The 18,226-nt window shown below is 34.4% G+C and overlaps 1 protein-coding gene across 1 annotated transcript; it reads right to left on the reverse strand.

Moving 5' to 3' along the window:
- Positions 1–15,672: 15,672 nt before the first annotated feature.
- Positions 15,673–16,902, reverse strand: LOC120204652 (mitochondrial succinate-fumarate transporter 1-like). The gene is made up of 2 exons (XM_039204709.1): positions 16,432–16,902; positions 15,673–16,212 (listed from the first exon to the last, which is right to left on the reverse strand). The coding sequence occupies exons 1-2, from the start codon at positions 16,831–16,833 to the stop codon at positions 15,673–15,675; spliced, it is 942 nt and encodes a 313-aa protein (XP_039060640.1). The 5' UTR covers positions 16,834–16,902.
- Between the last annotated feature and the right edge of the window lie 1,324 nt (positions 16,903–18,226).

Raw genomic sequence — 18,226 nt, forward strand, 5'->3', positions numbered from 1 at the left:
ATTTCATATACTTGCATTTTGATTGGCATCATATCAACTTTCTTAGTTGCCTGAAACATAGCAGCTAATGTAGCCAAAGCATCTGCCATTTGATTTTCTTCTCGAGGGAGATTATTGAAGGTGACTCTCTCAAATTCTTTCACTAATTCGAGGGTAAAATTTCGGTATTCCAACAATTTGGGATCTTTTATTTCCCATTCACCTCGTAATTGATACACCACTAACGATGAATCTCCATATATCTCGAGACATTTGATTTTTCTTTCTATAGCTGCTTTCAATCCCATGACACAAGCTTCGTATTCCGCCATGTTATTGGTGCAAAAGTACTCCAGTCTACTTGTAAAGGGATAATAAATATTTTCTGGAGAAATTAACACTGCCCCGATTCCTCGTCCCAAAGCATTGGATGCTCCGTCAAAGTAAAGCTTCCAAAATGCAGATGCATCATTTGTTCTGATTTCTTCATTAATGGATATGCACAACAAATCTTCATCGGGAAAATTGAAACTCAAAGGCTGATAATCATTTGATACACGACTGGCCAGAAAATCAGCTATGACACTTCCTTTTATCGCTTTTTGGTTGACATATACAATATCAAACTCAGATAATAACATTTGCCATCTAGCCATTCTGCCTGTCAAAGCTGATGATTCCATTAAGAATTTCAAAGGATCAAGTTTGGATATCAGCCAAGTAGTATGATATAACATATATTGTCTGAGTCTTCGAGTAACCCACACCAAAGCACAACATAATTTTTGTATTGGTGGATATCGAATTTCACAATCAGTAAATTTCTTGCTCAGATAATAAATGGCTTTTTCTTTTCTTCCAGATTCATCATGCTGTCCTAGTACACATCCCATCGAATTTTCGAAGACCGTCAAGTAGAGAATTAACAGTCTATCAGGCATTGGTGATACTAAAATGGGGGCATTGGATAAATATTTCTTAATAATATCCAAAGTTTCTTGACATTCATCATTCCAGACTTCAGGATTGTTCTTTCGAAGTAATTTGAACACTGGATCACATTTGTCAGTTAATTGAGAAATGAACCGAGATATATAATTTAATCTTCCCAAAAAGCCTCGAACTTCTTTTTTTGTATTGGGTGGTGGAAGATCCTGAATTGCTTTTACTTTATCTGGATCAATCTCGATACCTTTTTTGCTGACCACAAATCCTAAAAGTTTCCCGGAAGTTACCCCAAAAGTGCATTTAGCGGGGTTGAGCTTTAATTGATACTTCCTCAATCTCTGGAAAAGCTTTCTCAAATTTTGAATATGTTCTTCTTCCGTTCGGGATTTGGCAATCATTTCATCTACATATACTTCAATCTCTTTGTGCATCATGTCATGAAACAAAGTTACCATGACTCTTTGATATGTTGCCCCTGTATTTTTCAATCCAAATGGCATCACTTTATAGCAAAATGTGCCCCACATGGTTACAAATGTTGTTTTTTCCATGTCTTCAGGATTCATTTTTATCTGATTATATCCTGAAAAGCCATCCATGAATGAAAACCATGCGTGTCCTGCAGTATTATCCACCAAGGTGTCTATGTGGGGTAATGGAAAACTATCTTTCGGACTAGCTTTGTTGAGATCTCTGTAATCCACACACATTCAAACTTTCCCATTTTTCTTTGGTACGGGAACAATGTTGGCTACCCATTCTGGGTATTTAGCTGCCTGTAGGAAACCTGCATTAATCTGTTTCATCACTTCCTCTTTGATCTACAACAACATTTCTGGCCTCATTCGTCTGAGCTTTTGTTGGACCGGTTTATATTCTGGATTGATTGGAAGCTTGTGCATTACTATATCTGTACTCAAACCAGGCATATCTTGATAAGACCAAGCGAAGATATCTTTGAACTCTTGAAGAAGATTTATCAATTCTTGTTTTATCTGGATTGTCAGAGTAGTACCCATTTTCACCTCTTTTATTTCTTCATCTGTTCCCAAATTTACAGTTTCAATCTCTTCTTTGTGAGGTAGAATTTGTTTGTCTTCTTTTTCTACCAATCTTAATAATTCAGTAGGAACATCACATTCTAGTTCATCCTCACACCCATTGATTTCTTCCAGACATATGGGCTGCTCTAAATTTATCTCTTGATTAAATTTAGGAATGAACATGCTATTAACGTTGTGACACCTGCAAATTTAAGTCGGACATATTTCTGAAAGAATATAGTAAATTTATGAAATAAATAAATGTAAAAATGTAAGAAAATGTAAAGAATGATTGCCATCTGAAAATTTTAAAGAAAATTTCTTATATTTAATATTAGGTTAACATAATTTCCTTTACAAGATAACAAAAAGTTTTCATACTTTTGAGCTAAACATAAAGATTAGTTCTGAATATTACTCTGCGTTAATATTAAAAACTATAGGAAGATCTTCAGTGGTCCAATTGTTGAGTGTTTCTCCAGGAAAACATGGGCGAATCCTATCCAAGTATTTGCCAGTCTTGTTGTCATTCATGATCATGTTGATAAATAATCCATTCATAGCTTCTTCAACTATGCTTTGATCTTTCGTCAACTTTTCTTCTTTAAAGGCTTCAACAAGCTGTTGTTCTACATTAATTGTTCCTCCTGATCTGAATGTGGTCTTCAATTGTGGGAAAAACATGTGTTCCCAAAGGATTTCTTCCCCTTTCAACTTTGCCTTTCTATCTTCACACCTTCTTTTCATCTCTTTGTCCTTTTGCTAAAAATTGGGCTTAAATCCAAGCCCAAAACGATCTTTCTTCATCTTTATACTTACAGGAACTGAAATCCCTTGAAGATTCTTTCCTAAACCTTTCCCAGTTTTAGCTCCGATGCCTAAAGTTTGTCGCACCGTCATCTTGGTACAATCAGATAATCTGGGATATGGAATTTTGCTTCCTTCTGCAATAAAGGTTGCATTGACAAATTCAAGAGCTCGGAAAGAGCATTCAAGAGCATCATCATTGGTTTCAATAAATGGAACATCACTTGTTATAAACGCAATGATTTCTTCTTCAGCTCCGACGCATATTAGTTGTCCATCAACAACAAATTTCAATTTCTGATGTAATGAAGAAGGAACGGCTCCTGCTGAATGAATCCATGGCCTCCCTAATAAACAATTATATGTAGGGTGGATGTCCATCACCACAAAGTCAATATTGTACACGACTGGTCCGATTAACAACGATATTTCCATTTTCCCAAGCACCTCTTTTTGAGTACCATCAAAGGCTCGTACTACATTCTGATAACTCTTCATGTGTGATTTATCCACAGGCATTCTTTGAAGTGTAACTAGAGGCATCAAGTTGAGAGCAGATCCATTGTCAATCAATACTCCTGGCAAAACATGACCATGACAATGTGTAGTGATATTCAAAGCTTTTACTGACCCCATTCTGCCTTCAGGTATTTCATCATCCGTGAATGTTATGTAATTGTCAGCGGCTATATGTCCCACAATTCTGTCAAGTTTATTGAGGGATATATCTTCAGGGATAAATGTTTGATTAAGTATTCTCATCAAAGCATTTCTATGTGCTTCTGAATTCATCAATAGATCAAGAATAGAAATTCTCGCTTGTTGTTTGTGTAGTTGTTCAACCACACTATACTCACTATGTTTCAGGAATTTTAAAAATTCTTGCGCTTGTTTTTCTGTTACAGGCTCATTGAATGCTGGAGGGTATTACCATGGTTTTTCCTTTTGTTTTCACTTGTTCCGAGGCATTGGATGTTTCGGAAGAGTATCATCTCCCACTTGTTGTAAAGAAACCGACTTCACTCACTGCTTCAGATGTCGAACCCAGACTCTGTATTTTCTCTTCTGTTTTTTTCTAGAGAAACAGATCCTCCTACCATTGAAACATTGGTAGTATAATTCCAAGGTACCCTGCGGGTATCTTTGTATGGAAATGGTAAAGGAGTTGTGATAACTACTTTCGGCTTTGTTGGTGCAGGAATCACCGTAGAAGATTTTACATTAATGATCACATGATCACTTGTTCTCTGACTAGGTTTAGAATCTTCTGATGAGCAAACATCATCTTCTTTTTTCCTTGGTTCTTCTTCAAAGAATTCTATCTCTCCGCTATTCATCAATTCTTGCAACAAATCCTTAAACTCAGGATATATTTGAATTTCATGCCCCTTCTCTTGATGATATTCACAATAATTCTTGCCTTCATTATGCTTTGGCATGAATTGTTGTGGAATTATACCGGCTAAAGAGAGTTGTTGAAATATCCAAACAAAAGGAGATTTAATTTCAGAAATGTCAATTTTTGCTTTCTTTCTATTCTCTTCCTGAATTGCATTCACGTTTTTATCTCCATGATTTGGCAATGGATGATTTGATGTAGATGGTGAATTGAATTCCAACTTTCTAGTGTTGATCAAATTTTGAACCACCCTTTTGAATGCCAAACAGTTTTCAATAGAATGACCCGTAATTCCTTCATGGTAAACACAGTGTGCCTTTACATCATACCATGGAGGGAATGATGGTTGTATGGGAACCAAAGGATAGGGCCGTATGACATATGCTTTTAACAGTAAATCATAGATCTCAACATATGGTACTGGTAAAGGTGTAAAAGACAACCTTTCATTTTCCTTTCGAGATCCTCTGGACTCTGCTCGATTAGTGTTTGTTTCCTCTTTCTTAACCCTTGGCTGGGTTATTGTAACACTTTTCGATGAATCCTTGTTGTAAGAGTTTGCATTGTTGACTTCATTCTCTTTTTTCTGGTACATAGGTCTTTTGGAACTAAACCCCTCATTTGATTCAATTTTGCCACTTTTCAAGACATTTTCAATGAGTTCTCCAGAAATGACCAAATCTGCAAAATTTCTAGTTGCATTCCCCATTAGATGATTTAAATAAGGAGCTTTCAATGTATGGACAAATATTACTGTGGCCTCTTTTTCTGACAAAGGTGATTGAACATGTGCTGCCGTGTCACGCCATCTCTGAGCATACTGTTTGAACGTTTCGTTATTCTTTTTCTCCAAATTTTGGAGAGTCAATCTATCAGGGACCATGTCTGTTACGTGGCGGTACTGCTCTAAGAATGCTTTAGCCAGATCTTTCCAGGATCTAATGTTGGCTTTGGTCAATTGAGTATACCATTTTATAGCTGGTCCTGTCAAACTATCTTGAAAGCAGTGAATTAACAATTTCTCGTCTTTCACATATCCTGCCATTCTGCGACAAAACATAGTAATGTGGGATGAAGGGCATGTGGTACCGTCATATCTATCAAATTCGGGAGCTTTGAACTTGATGGGGGAGAATTAAGTCTGGAACCAAACTCAACTCACTAGCGTCAAACCCATAGAATAATTCAGTTATTTCCACGGATTTCATTCGTTCTTCTAAGCTCTTGATCTGTCTGGTCAATTCTTCATTTACTTTTTCTTTTTCATTCAGCTCATTCAAATCTGGGATTAAATGCTCAGTATTAAAATCCCCTATTTTCACATCTGATATAAGTGGATTTTTGCTTGAAGATGCAGGATCCACTTGTCGATTTTCATGTGGTTTGGCTTCTTGAAATACTGATGTGCGAGCATTGATTTGTATAGGTGTAGTACCAGAGTGATAAATTGGTTCTGGTGGAAAACCTAAAGGATACATAGGTTCTTGGTCGAAAGATACAGGATTTTCATGCATTTTTCCAATGATAGCATGCCTTTTAAACATGTCTTCTATTTTCTGCATCATGCTGTCTTGTGAATTTGCAATACTGGCTTCAATTTTCTCCAGCTTCATTCTCATTTCTGCTTGTTCTTTATTATGCTGTTCCTCAATACGTTGTATTTTATCCTCCATAATTCTCTTAGTAGCTTGTCTAGTACCGTAGTGATGTTGTATTTCTCTTTTGGCCAGAATAACTACGATTGAAAAATCTTCTGATATTATTATAAATTTTTTCAAATTTTAATTAATGAATTTTATCTTAATAATAAAAATTATACATAAAGAAAATAATGCAATGAATAATGAATGTATGCAAAATGCATGTATGCAAAAGGTATTGATCCAAAAAGTTAACTGTCATAGAACAACTTTCATCGGCATACAAAAGTTTCTTTATAATAGTTCATAACTACAGATAAGGCGTAGCTTTCCTATTAAGCTCTATAATTTCTTTCATTAGCCATGACACCTTCTTTCCGAACTTAGAAACTGGATCAACATGATGCTCAATTATTTTAGCTTCAACAACTAGTTCCCCAATATATCTAGCAACTTCGCTCATTTGTACCATGTCTTCGAATACCATATTACTTCTTTCTTCACTTCTTTCTACATAGAAATCAGTTGACTTTTGCCATTGTTCATTAGTTCCTTCAAGAGTTTGTTCTAACTCAGTGATTCTGACTTGACAATTGTGCAGAGTTTTTTTAAGATCTCTAATGCGTCTTCGCAGTGAAGCACTTTCTTCATTACTTTCTTTGAGATCATTAGGTCCTAGACGAACCTTTTCTTGAAATAATGACTCTTCAAGTTGCAAAATGTAAGCATTAAACTCTGCATTTTTGTTTCTAGACTGATCCAGATCTTCTTCAAGTTTTGTTCGTGCTTCTTGCGTTCTTTGATTAAGCTTCTGGATTTGAACATTCTTGTTTCTGCATCTTTGCATCCAATTGCTAGCCATTTCTTGCTCTACCTCAAGTTTGGTGTTAAAATTCTTTCTTTCCAGCTCCCATTTTCCTTTTTCAATATTGAACTCTTCAATCTTTTGGCCTCTGACTTCAAGTTCGGCAATCAGCTGGTTCATTTCAGATTCAAATCCCTTGAACATGATATTTTTCTCACCCTCAAATTTATCAAGAATATCACTCTTCATTTCTTCTAAATCTTTGGCTCGATCCCTTTCTCTTTGCATTTCATTCATGATTTCGCGGTGTTCAGCTCTGTGTTTTATAATTCGCTCTCTTCTGTCAACCTCAAAATCTTCCATTTTTTGCTTTCCTTTCTCAAGACTTTTGAGTAGACGGCTATTCTTTCCTTTCAGATCTTCAACTCGACTTTTCTCGATGTTCAATTCTCTGGTCATCTGTACTGTTGATCGGCTTGGTCCTGATGCTTTCCGGGATTTATATAACTCCTGGTAATTTTTCTTTAATGCTCTAAATTCACCATCAACTTTTTCTTTGTTTTCTCTCAACATTACACATTGTGATGAATGAAAGTCAATGTCAACACCCAACATAGCTTTATCTCGTCTCATTTGCTCTAATTCTCTCGACCAGCCTTCTCTTTCTGCTTCAAACTCAGCTCTCAGGATTTCAATCTCTGATGGAACCACCTTAATGCGATCTTCCATAGAGATATCCTCATTTTGATATGGTAGAGGAATATTTTCATTTTTCCTGATAGATCTTCATTCCTCATAATCAGGAGTTAGCATTTCTTTTGCTGCTTTAGCTCGGATACAAAAAGTTGTTTTCCAAGCTGTAACGGCTTCCATGATATTTCTTTTATAATTTTTGCTATGGAATGAGAACTCAGATGAATGTAATCCAGAGGTGACAGGTATAAATTGACGACCTTCATACTGTCTTATGACCAGAAGTGGTGCATATACAATTCCTCCCCACAATCCAAGCAGCATTATCCAGTTGTAATCACCACATTTGTAAAAGAATTCCCTTTGGATTTGCCACGGGGCTCGCCAAACAATGTCATTGCTTTGCAGATTTTGAAAGGCATTAATCCACATATCTTTCTTAATTTCTTTCGGCCATTCTTGCTCCAGAAATTCTTTTAATCGTGAGTAATCCGTATTAAAGCACCGGTATGAAACCTTTTCTGTCCTCCAGAAATGGCTACGGATCCAAACATATAACAACTGGGTACACCCTGAGAATCGTCCACCTCCTAGCTTTCTACAAGCATTTAATGATATGAAAGTCTCTGCTAGAATTGCAGAAGCAGGATTAATCTTTTTTGGTAGCTGCTCAAACAAATCTACTACTGCAGCTTCAATATATCCCAATACTTTTGGGAAGATGACCACACCATACATACCCAGAGCAAATATATCTAATCGTACTTTAGTGTCTGGATGACTCTGAATAAGTTCTTTAATGTTGGTCCAAGCAATGCCTTCGCTTTCGCCCTTTTGTTTTGTACGGGATGCCACCCATTCTTCTCGTACCCCGGCAATCTTTGCTAATTTAACTCGAAAGGGTTGAGTTTTAATTGACTTTGAATAAATTCGATTCTCCAAAGCCCCTTCTATATGTAGCAAAGTTGTGTACTCTTCAATAGTAGGGACCAAGTCTTCCTTATTGAGAGTGAAGCAATTGTACCCTGGATTCCAGAATTGAATTAGGGCTCGAAGTAAGTCATCATCAACTTCGACATAGAGCAAATATGGGATGTCTCCGTAAGTCTGATAAAACTGCAACTTTTTGTTCGAGTCTCAACTTTCCCAAATGCTTCGCAAATCTTGCATGTCATTTCTTTTTAGCGAAACTGGAGCATAAGTGGCTAATTCAGATACATAGTCATCTTGCAGACTGTCTCCTCCTTGTCTTTGTAAGTCCTCAGCCCAGTGTCTTACTTCTGAGTTTAGAACTATTTGATTTGAACACTTTTTATCCATGAATGAAGGCTTTCAAATGAGACAATTAACACGAGGATCAATGCCTTTTATCCTGTATGATGCTATGCAAACAGAAGAAATAAAGAACACATAAAAAGAAATGAATTAGTTTACATAATAAAGGAGAAATAATTTAATAATAATATCTACCTAAATATCTTTATTTAAACATGCTTTTTCATAATTTAAATAATTTAAATTTACATGTAATTTAATCAGTAAGAAAATAAATAAATAAATTAAAAGGAAAGTTAGAATTCATTTCTCCTGTGTGTACACCTATTATGGACAAAATTTCGGCATGACTTCATATCGGAAGAGTTTCTAGGGTTTATTATATGCAAGGTTTCAGATCTAAGAATAAATGTACCCGAATTGTCCTTGTTAGTGCCCCATTGGGTTGCTAACCCTCAATCCTAGTCCATCACAGACTAAAGTGGATCGAGTTCAATTCGAGGGGATACATTTCTCTATGCCTGACACGGAGAATAAATTCTCACGAAGACATAGAGCATATGAACCCCGAAAGTTACTTGCTAGGTCTGACACGGAGAATAAATTCTCACGAAGACGTCGCTTTCACTCCCACTTAAAAGGGACAAACTCAATTATAGAGCTTTATGTTATGCAATGCAAGTGTTGTGTGTGAGGAGAAATGTTCAAACCTCTGACAGATAAATAATGAAATAAAATAAAATGAAACATTAATAATATACATATAAATATTATGAAAATAATAAGTATATAAAAAAAATTTGAAAAAGAAAGAATTATAAATCAAATATATGATTTTTTTTAATTTATAATTAATAGAGACAATTTATAATTGATTTTAAAAGTTTGACGGTCCCCAGCGGAGTCGCCAAGCTGTCGTAACCGGTTTTCGTCCAGGCACGAATTTTTTACTAGGTGGGAAAAGTGATGTGAATAAATGGTTTTGAAAATAATTTGGGAGTCGCCATCGGCCTTTTGGGTCAGGTAGGTCGAATACCTAAAAATTGTCTTTTAACAGAGTTTTTAAGAAAACATCAGTTAAAAGATGAACTGATATGCGTTTATAACCAAAAATTCTTTCTTTTTAATAATAAAAAGGGATTCGTGGTCGATTACGTTTAGGGAAGGATTAGCACCCCTACAACGCCCAAAATTGGTACTTTTTAATTATAAATTGTCTCTATTATTAGAAATTTAAAAATTTAAAATATATTTAATTTATAATCCTATTATTTCAAAATTATAATTATGAGAAAAATAATTTATATATATTTATAAATAAAATATTTATTTATTTAGAAATATCATAAAATGACTTCTAGGTGCCTTAAGATAGCTCTTTTCTTTGATATTAATAAATATTAATATAATAATTTAAATAAAATAAAATTATTATTTTTTATAATATTTAATTTTTAAATACCAGAATAGGACATCCAGTTGTATTAAGACTGCCCTTTTCTTCGATATTGAAAAATAAATATTAAAATAATTTATGTAAAAATATAAATTATTATTTATTATATATATATTTATATAACTACATAATAATAATAAAAATAACATTTAAATATATAAACAAGTAAAATTAAAAACAATAAAAATACAATTAGAACTATATATTTAAAAGCAATAAAATAAAAGAAAATATTTAAAATTAGTGACTAGATTATAATAAAATTAAAATTCAATACCTAATTCATAACTAATTATTTAAAATTATAAGGATTAAATATGCTATTTTCCTTATTTATTAATTTAGTGACTAAAATAAAATTATATAAAATTCGAATATCAGATTAAAATAAATTAAAAATATAAACTCAGGATTAAAATATTATTTATTAAAATTAAGGGACTAAATATGTTATTTATCCTAAATATTTATAAATACTATTAAGGGCTAAAATATAAACAAATAAAATTTAGAGACCAAATTAAAAGGATTATAAATTTGATTTAGTGACTAAAATGTAAAGATTACAAGTTAGGATGGCTGCGGACGGAATTTAACAATTAGTTAATTACAAACAGACCCCTCCCCAAAACGACGTCGTTTGGGGAGGGCTATTTAAGTCCAAAACCGGCTGGCCCGAAGGGCCATCTCTCATTTCTCCTCTCTTCCCTCTCTCTCTCTTCTCTGAGAAAAAAATTCTCTCGCTTCTCTCTAAAACAGAGAGAAGCACACTCGGTGGCCGGGAAAAGTTTTTTTTTTACTAAAACGTAGATCGGACCGTCCTAATGACGGTTCCGGTGGTCTTTTCTTTTAAATAGCTCCCGATCGGAGCAAATCTAAGAAAATACCTTCGGTTTTCGAAGGTTTTTGGTGACGTCTAGAGGCCGGTGGTGACTCCGATCAAGGCGGTGGCTTCCACGGTAAGTCTCTCTCCTTCCTTTCCTTGTTGTTTTAGTGATTTGCTTTCTATTTTTTTCGTTCTCTGTTTTTGCTGGTTGTTGTTCTCTCTTCTTTGCAGGTTGGGTGATGGCTTTATAGCCATCACCGGTGTGGCCGTCGGACCGGGTAAAAGAGTGGAGTCTGGTGAGTCACCGGACTTCCAGTGGTGACTCATTATTAGGGCGACATGTGTGCGGCTGGAGTGGCGCTTCTGGAAGCTTCCGACGAGACGTGGCAGCGGTGGAGATCGTAGGAGTAGCTGTGGCGGCCGCGTGGCCCTAGGGTATCATCACCCTAGGGTTTGTGCTGGATGAGTGTGGGCCGTTGGATCTCTCAGATCCAACGGCTGTGATGATGAGGCGGCTAGGGTTAGAGATCAAACCCTAATCTGGGTTTAGGGTTTCCGGATGGGTTTGGGCCAGTTGGGTCCTTTGTAACTGGGCCGGTCCAATCTGATTTGGGCCTGTAATAATATTTATTAATAATAATAAAATAATAATAATAATAATAATAATAATAATAATAATAATAATGATAATATAAATAATATTTAAATGAAAAAAAATGAGTATCTTCAATTTAAATACGATAAGAAATGTTTGAACATCCTCTTGTATATCATATTGAACAAAAAACCTTTTTATGAATACAAAATTAACAAATCGTGTATATCATGTGGAATGCAACTTTAGTGCAATTTACATGTAGGTTTAATCGGCTTTCTAAGTTCATTGAAACTCAGTTTGATTTGAACCGGTATCTAGTGGTAAAATTATCGATCTAATCACATAAAAATAATAATATAAAAAATAAATTTTGATCATGAACTAAATTTTTAAATAATTAAAATATTTTAAAAAATTATAAATGAATACACTTATAATATGATTAGATAAGAATATTGCTCCTAAAAAATTTTATGAAAAAAATATTAGGTTAAGGGCTCTGTAAGCTGGAACTTTAGAGAGAAAAAATTTCGATAAGAAATTCAGCTCGTGACCATCGCTTTGGAGAGAGGTGCAAATTAAAGAATATATGATCTGAGATTAAGAGCAGGGAGGGAAAGGGTGGTCTAGCACAAGCTTTTTGTTTGGTTTCCCTTGCATGTACCCAAGCATGCAGTGATATCTTGGCTTGTTGTTCTCCTCCATAGGCTTGGTGAAGAAGATAGGATTGATGGTTGATGATAGGTGGCTGCTGAGATGAGAAACCACCTTTTCTTTGAATGCTATTGAAGATACTAAATTTTTTACCCATTATTATTATTATTATTATTATTATTATAATTATTATATACATTATTATTATTATTAAATAAATAAATAAATAAATAATAATAATAATATAAAAATATATATAATAATAATTACATGCCCAAATTGAAGGCCCAATACAGTGGCCCGGATCCAAAAGCCCATAGTAAACCCTAAACCTAATTTAGGGTTTGTATCATCCCAGCAGCCGCCTCAACTCACAGCCGTTGGATCTGGCTTTGATCCAACGGCCCAGATGGTTCCAGCAAAGGAAGCCCTAGGGTTTCCTAACCCTAGGGCCACGCGGCGCCTCTTCTGCTGCCAACACCATTGCCGACGCTCAACCAGTGCCACGCCTCCGATGAAGACTCCAGAAGACTCAGAGCAGCCGCACACGTTGAAGTCTAGAGTGAGTCACTACTATAGCTCGGTGACTCACCGAACTCCACCCTTAGGACCGGTCCGAGACAAGCGCCGGTGATGGCTATAAAGCCATCACCCAACCTGCAAGGAAAACACACGACAACCAGCAAAAATAGAGGAAAAAAAAGGAAGAGGAGAGGAAGAACGGAGAACAGGAAAAAAAACCCCACAACACAGCAACCAAAAACAAAAGAAAACAAAGGAGAGAAGCTTACCGAGGAAGCCACGACCGCCGGACCTCTTCAAACGTCACCAAAACCTTCGAAAATCGAAGGTACTTTCTTAGATTTGCTCCGATCGGGAGCTATTTAGGAGAAAAGATCACCGGAACCGTCATTAGGACGGTCCGATCTACGTTGTGGTATAAAAATAAATTTTTCCGGCCACCAGATTTGATGGCCGGCGGTGGGAATTACGGCGGCAGACGGTTGCCGCCCGGTGACCGGCTTCCCTCCGGTGAGGGAAGCTAGAGAGAAGCCAGAGAAAACTTTGGCTCTCTCTCTGTTTGAGAGAGAAGAAAAACGGGGAAATGAGAGCTGGCCCTTCGGGCCAGCCGTTTTTGGCTTTAAATAGCCCTTCCCAAACGACGCCATTTTGGGGAGGGCTATTTGTGTAATTTTTTTTATTAAATCCCGTCCGCAGTCATCCTAACTTGTAATCTTTACATTTTAGTCACTAAATCAAATTTATAATCCTTTTAATTTGGTCTCTAAATTTTATTTATTTATATTTTAGCCCTTAACCGTATTTATAAATATTTAGGATAAATAACATATTTAATCCTTTAATTTTAATAAATAATATTTTAATCCTGAGTTTATATTTTTAATTTATTTTAATATGATATTCAAATTTTATATAATTTTATTTTAGTCACTAAATTAATAAATAAGGAAAATATCATGTTTAATCCTTATAATTTTAAATAATTAATTATGAATTAGGTATTTAATTTTAATTTAGTCATTAATTTTAAATATTTTCTTTTATTTTACTGCTTTTTAAATATATAGTTCTAATTGTAATTTTATTGTTTTAATTTTACTTGTTTATAAATTTAAATATTATTTTTATTATTATTATGTAGTCATATAAATATATATATAATAAATAATAATTTATATTTTTTCCATAAATTATTTTAATATTTATTTTTCAATATCGAAGAAAAGGGCAGTCTTAATACAACTGGATGTCCTATTCTGGTTTTTTAAAATTAAATATTATAAAAAATTATAATTTAATTTTATTTAAATTATTATATTAATATTTATTAATATCGAAGAAAAGAGTTGTCTTAAGGCACCTAGAATTCCTTTTCTGATATTTCTAAATAAATAAATATTTTATTTATAAATATATATAAATTATTTTTTTCTCATAATTATAATTTTGAAATAATAGGATTATAAATTAAATATATTTTGAATTTTTAAATTTCTAATAATAGAGACAATTTATAATTAAAAAGTATCAATTTTGGGCGTTGTAGGGGTACTAATCATTCCCTAAACGTAACCGACCACGAATCCCTTTTTATTATTAAAAAGAAAGAATTTTTGGTTATAAACGCAGATCAGTTCATCTTTTAACTGATGTTTTCTTAAAAACTCTGTTAAAAGATAATTTTTAGGTATTCGACCTACCTGACCCAAAAGGCCGATGGCGACTCCCAAATTATTTTCAAAACCATTTATTCACATCAATTTTCTCGCCAAATAAATATTTCGTGCCCGGACGAAAACCGGTTACGACATCTATTATTTGGCTAGCATTTGGAAGGGGATCCTTGGGCTCTGCAATTGGGAGCAAGAACTGTCCTGGGCTGTTGCTGTCTTAAAAGGTGGAAGTCTTCTTTCCCTTTTACTCAATTTGACATGGAATAGTGTTAGTTTTCTTTATATGGGAGGAGAGGAACTGAAGAATTTTTGGTGGTATAGTTAGAGGAGAGGAAGGTTTATTCAACGTGATGAAGGAAATTATTCGATTTAAACTTTACCATAATATACAATTAATAAAATAAATAAATTCACAATTTTATTTTCATTAAACTGGCATTCAATTAATAATATTTTTTACAAACATAAAACTAACTCAAGTATTAATAAAATGAACTATTTTATGAATACTAAGAAAATGTAAAACTTCCAATTTTGTTAAAATAGTTGCCATCATATTTGTTTTTTAATTTTATAAGCATAAAATCAACAAATATATATTTCTTATAGAGCGAGTCAATGACACGAATTAGGGTTTAAACCATAAATGTAAAATATCAATAAGAAAGTCTTAATTATGGATGCTCGTAAGTTGGGTTTCACAATTTTATCTCACTTCGTATTCAATTGGATGAGGATGAGTACATGTTATATGGGTGGTGAGATAGAGGTGGGGATAAAAATTAGACTCACTATGGATGGTGGGGAAAACGTGAGTACGACCTTATACTCTCCTTATTCCGGCCACCACATATTATTATTTATATTTGAATATGATATGGACTTTACTTTCTTAATTTTTTGAACTCGTGTTAAAGTTATATTTTAATTTACTGATTCAAAGGGCATAATAATTTATTATTATTTCTTAAAACAATGACAATTAAAATAGTGTCACATATGTGTTGAAAGTCTAAAAAACATGTATTTTATATATTTTTTTTATAAAAAATAGTTTATATTTATTTAACCCATACTTGTACGAACATTGAAACGAGTCACATGATAAATATAAGAGGCATTAAGTAGACTTCAAGACCCACGTAGATGGTGGAACAAAGATGATTTTCCACTAATTTTAAAATTAGTTTTTTTTTTTAATTTTTTTTTCTCACCACTGTAATATGATTAAAGAAAGTACAAGTCCAACATGGCATGGTATTTAGGATTCAAGAATTAAAAAAATGGGGGTTTCCAAGGTTTTATACCTGCAATTGTATTGAAATCCATGGGGGAAATAGGGTGAGATGCAAGTTTATAATGCTGCACTACTATAGAAGTATCTTTTCTCGTAAAGACCAGTTATTTGGTCTACAACAGCCCACATTATGGCTTGGCCAGGCGGTATCCGCATCATCCGAGGCAGCAATCCTTTCCACAATGCACAAACTCCTTCCTCCGCGTATATGGTTCGGATAGCGTGGATCATACCCTTGTATTTCGACTCGCCTCCGTCTCGACTCTGAGCCATCAGTCTAGTTTTGACGACATCGAAGGGACCGGTACATACCGGACCGGCTGTTCCTGCAAGGAACCCTGATACCATGGACTGCCATGGTTGGATGACTGTCTGATCACCTTCATGTTTCTTCCACAATATCACGTCGAAAGCATTCTTGGCCGTAAACATTGCGGCTTGGTTCGTCCCGTTACGCATGACAGTCGGGGCGGCTCCTGCCCAAAGCCCGAAGATGCCCTCTTCTTGGATGATTGTTCGAGCGCAATGTATGGGACCTTTGTACTTCAGAAGCTCTGGACTCGACCCTTTCTGTTGTTGCAGTCTAATTTTCACCACCTTCGCAGTCGTAAAGCCAGTCCAAATATAAAAAATCTAAATTATATGAAAATTTAAAATTTTCGAACATAAATACTCTCTAGTCCATCCTGTCCGTATTATATATTTCAGAAAACATATATGCATTTCACATGAACATGGTCATATTTTTCTAAGATACATTCAACTTAACGTAAAATCTACTGGTCAATTATCAGTTATGAATCCGAAACAACTGACCTCAAAAGGAGTGACGATCGCAAGGGCTTCCAAAACCCCAGCACCGAAACCAGCCAAAAGCCTCCCCTGGTTACTTAACGAACCGGTGGTCGAGTCCTTAAACGCGCTCTGAAACACCGCATTGGAACCCATCCGCAACGCGTACTTGAGCGTCAAGTGAGTGGCGAAGGGCGTCAAACCTTTCCAAAGAGCCTGCACCCCTTCGGCTCGATACACGGTGGCTCCGCATTGAACGATTCCCTTGTAATTACCCGTCCGGTCTAACTGCAGCCTCGTCTTGATCACATCGATGGGCTGTAAACAACAGGCTTCCATTACACCGCCGACGGAACCGGAAATGGCTTTCATGTAAGGCGGGATGGATTGGGTTTTGGGGTTTCGGTCGGTTTGAGATTGTTCCATGGGAATGGGATTTTTCTCAAGAGAATATTCTTCTCCAGGTGCTTCACAAATGACGATTGAATTTGGTTGGGAGTTGCCAGAAAATTTGGTTTTCGACTTTTCAAATTATTTGCGATTCTGATTTCTGAGTGAGATTATTTATATTAAGCTGTTGCGGCTGATACTCACCTAACATTGGACATTCAAAACGCTGCCATCTATAGGTCAAAATTATTCACTCCCAATTACTTGCACCAATTCTCCTCACGTAACATATGTCTAGCTAGCCACCACAGTTGAATACCATTTAAAGGTAAATGTAATATTTGTTTGGGTAAATGACACTCATGGTCACTGAATTTTTAGAGGTCTCTGGCTTTGGTAGTTAACTTTGAAATCTTACATTATACAATTAAAATTTTAATTCGATTTCATCATTGTCACCGTCGTTAATTATTGTTAAGAAAAACTGACGTGATACGTTAAAGCCTTCTTAACATAAAATATCCTAAAGTTCTAAATTTACAGTCATAAAGGACAAGTTTTTTTTTTTTTATGAATGAAGCAATCACTCAACTTCATTTGGTTAACATAGGTGTAAGTAATTGTTAGTCCCATGTTCAACTTAAGTGCACTTAGAGTAATTGTTAGTCCTAGGTTCAACTCTCTGCGGTTGCATATTTCTTTAATTTTTTTCCCCTTAAAATAAGTGGTGTCATCACCTAATTGGTAAAAAATATTCAACTAAAATATTAAAATTAATATAAAAAATCATTCAATTAAATGTTGACATACGACACTTCCTGATTGAATGATTAATTTTTCCAATTAAATTAAAATCAAGATTAAATTAATAAAATATATAAATACTGAAAACCAAATGTATAATTATGTCAATTTTACTAATTGTTAGGTCACCATCTCTGTTAAATGTTAACAACTGGTAGTCCGATGGAAACATTTAAATACTTAAATAATCTAATTGATAAAATCAAAATATCAATGATCAAAATGAAAAGAAATAATAGTTGAGTGATCACTCGTGTAATCTACCCACCTTTCCTTCTTTTTTTTAAAAATAATTTTAATTATTCAAAAAACTGTAATATTTGTCTATCTTTAACTTTCTTTCACTTTCCTTTTCTTTCTCTTTACCAATTTCAATCTGAACATAAGAGCCCTTCACTGTAATAGTTAAACATCACGTCAATATAGTTAATGTCGATTAAATCATCCATTTAATTAAACTTTATAAAGTTTTAAAAAAACAATGAAAAACTTAATTGTTTTTAAAAAAAACTAAAAAACTTATTTTAAACCAATAAAACTTTTATTATATTTAACCAGGATAATATTAAAACTACCACTTCAATAAATTTACATTATTTTTATAATAATTTTACGGGTAAACTAC

Source organism: Hibiscus syriacus, unplaced genomic scaffold (genome assembly GCF_006381635.1).
Source record: "Hibiscus syriacus cultivar Baekdansim isolate YM2019G1 unplaced genomic scaffold, ASM638163v2 tig00011079_pilon, whole genome shotgun sequence".
NCBI classification, from domain to species: domain Eukaryota; kingdom Viridiplantae; phylum Streptophyta; class Magnoliopsida; order Malvales; family Malvaceae; genus Hibiscus; species Hibiscus syriacus.

Coding starts and splice junctions, on each gene's coding strand:
- LOC120204652 (XM_039204709.1), bottom strand. CDS start 16,833: ATGGAACAATCTCAAACCGACCGAAACCCCAAAACCCAATCCATCCCG. Junction 16,213..16,431: donor CGATCGTCACTCCTTTTGAG/GTCAGTTGTTTC, acceptor ACGACTGCGAAG/GTGGTGAAAATTAGACTGCA.